General features: G+C 30.7%; 1 protein-coding gene across 1 annotated transcript; it reads right to left on the bottom strand.

The window, feature by feature from the left end:
- Window positions 1-1,363: 1,363 nt before the first annotated feature.
- Window positions 1,364-1,786, bottom strand: LOC139497386 (NLR family CARD domain-containing protein 3-like). Its single transcript, XM_071285599.1, has one exon. It carries the CDS (start codon window positions 1,784-1,786, stop codon window positions 1,364-1,366), a length of 423 nt encoding a protein of 140 aa, XP_071141700.1.
- Between the last annotated feature and the right edge of the window lie 212 nt (window positions 1,787-1,998).

Here is a 1,998-nt window from a genome sequence, read left to right as displayed (position 1 = left end):
GGTTTTTTTATACTGACTATATCATATGGAATACCTAACGGGCTCGTCTTGATATTCCATTTGATATATTCAGCATCAAAAACGAAACTACCTATTTTTTTATATATATATAAATTGAGTTCTTATCAGCAATGTGTGTGGACGGGAACGATTAAAAAATAAAGTAAAATATACAATATATTGAGTTTGTATCAGTAATATTTGTGGACGGGTATGATTAAAAATAAGGTAAATATTACAATACATTTTATACAATACATTTTAAGTCAGCAGAACATTTCATACCTAAGTTGTAAATAGAAAGCCTACATGGATCAACAAATTTTATAAATTGGTACATTTTTTTATGATTCAAAAAAAGGAAATTCAACCTTATATTCCATTAGTGAAGTTTTCACTATATTCAATTGAAACACTGTCAACTAACCATAAATATATTTAAATCTGGTAAAACTTGTTCTCCCTTCCTAGCATTAAAGGTATCTATTATTAACATAAAAAGTAAAAGTAACAAAGTATCATAAAGATATAAAAAGTTGTATAATAAATATAATCTGTCACAGTATTGGAATGTAAGATAGAAATCATGAATTAATATAAAAAGAATGAGTTTACACAATTACTTATATAATAAACATAATAAATGTCATACGCTTTCAATAAAAGATCACTTTCATTTCACAGTTCTGTTGTTTTATTATTTCAAAGTGTGTGTACTAATTCCTTACAAATATAAATTGAAAACAAATTATTCTATAAAATTCTCAAAATCTTACTTAATTATACATTAAATCTATAAATGATGACTAGTTTCTACATGTAGCAAAAACAATTAAAGCCAAAGCTACCAACACCAAAGTCTTGACCATGCTACATTGACCAGCATGCTACATCCTTATAACAAATCATTTATGTTTATAATTCTTATAATATTGTCCTTTGACCTAATTAACTATATTTTAACACTTCCCAAATTTAAAATTTTTGAAAGAATTCCTTTTCTTCAAGAACTTGAAATTATAAATATATTGTGCCAACAGCTACTTTATCCGGCCCTTTATCCAAAGTAATACATGTTGTTTTGCGACCACCTTAGTACAGTTTATGTGGCCTTAACAGATAGTAATGCACCAAGTGTAACAATCGGTCATGGGGAGAGATGATGACACAAAATTTTTGTTAAAACTTAAGGATTAACATATTCCTATTAGATTTATAATTACTGCAAATGAAATAAACCAAGTTATCCTATTTTGATCAGTCACTGATCAGTAACTACCTTTTATAAGCAAGTGAATGTCTATGAAATATTTCAAATCTAACATTTTGGCAAAAGTTCACATTTAAGCAAAAGTCACAAGATTTATTTGAGAGTAGACACCATTTTGTCAGAGCTAGCCGCTTTATTAAGTCCAAGATAGTTCCTAATCTCTTCCTGTGTTTTCTCAGAGATTTTATTTCCTGGCATGACGGTGATATCTAAAATGGTGGTGTTACATTTAACCAGATCAATTAGCATTCGTCCTCCTTCATCAGAGATACCAGTTGACTCAAGGTCAAGTGTTTGTAGATTGGTATTGACCTTCAAACTGTTGACAAGGGCAGCAACTCCTTCATTCCCAATCTTATTGAAATCAAGGGTCAATGATTGAAGAGTTCTGTTCCTTTTTAAACTTTTGACAATCTTTTCCGGCCGGTGTATGAGACTTTTGAATTTCCATTTAAGTTCACAGTCGCCAAACCAGAATCGTTTTCCAGAAGATGAGCAACATGCCCCATTCCTCATCTCCGATCTCTGTATCTCCTAAATCAAGTTCCCTCAGTACATGATGTTTGGTTGTCTCCCTTGTTTTGGTTCCATCTACTGCCTGTTCTTCCATTTTGTTTTGATAAGAAGCCTGTTTGATGTCAAGGATACCATTAACTAACTACTTCACGCCATCATCTCCAAGAGGATTGCCATGCAATCTGAAATAAAATGAAACACATTAACTAACT

The sequence above is a fragment of the Mytilus edulis genome, chromosome 12 (assembly GCF_963676685.1).
Source record: "Mytilus edulis chromosome 12, xbMytEdul2.2, whole genome shotgun sequence".
NCBI classification, from domain to species: Eukaryota; Metazoa; Mollusca; class Bivalvia; order Mytilida; family Mytilidae; genus Mytilus; species Mytilus edulis.
This window is presented reverse-complemented; position numbering and strand designations above follow the sequence as displayed.

What these genes read in the sequence shown, in the direction of transcription:
- LOC139497386 (XM_071285599.1), bottom strand. Translation starts at nt 1,786, where the DNA reads ATGAGGAATGGGGCATGTTGCTCATCTTCTGGAAAACGATTCTGGTTT.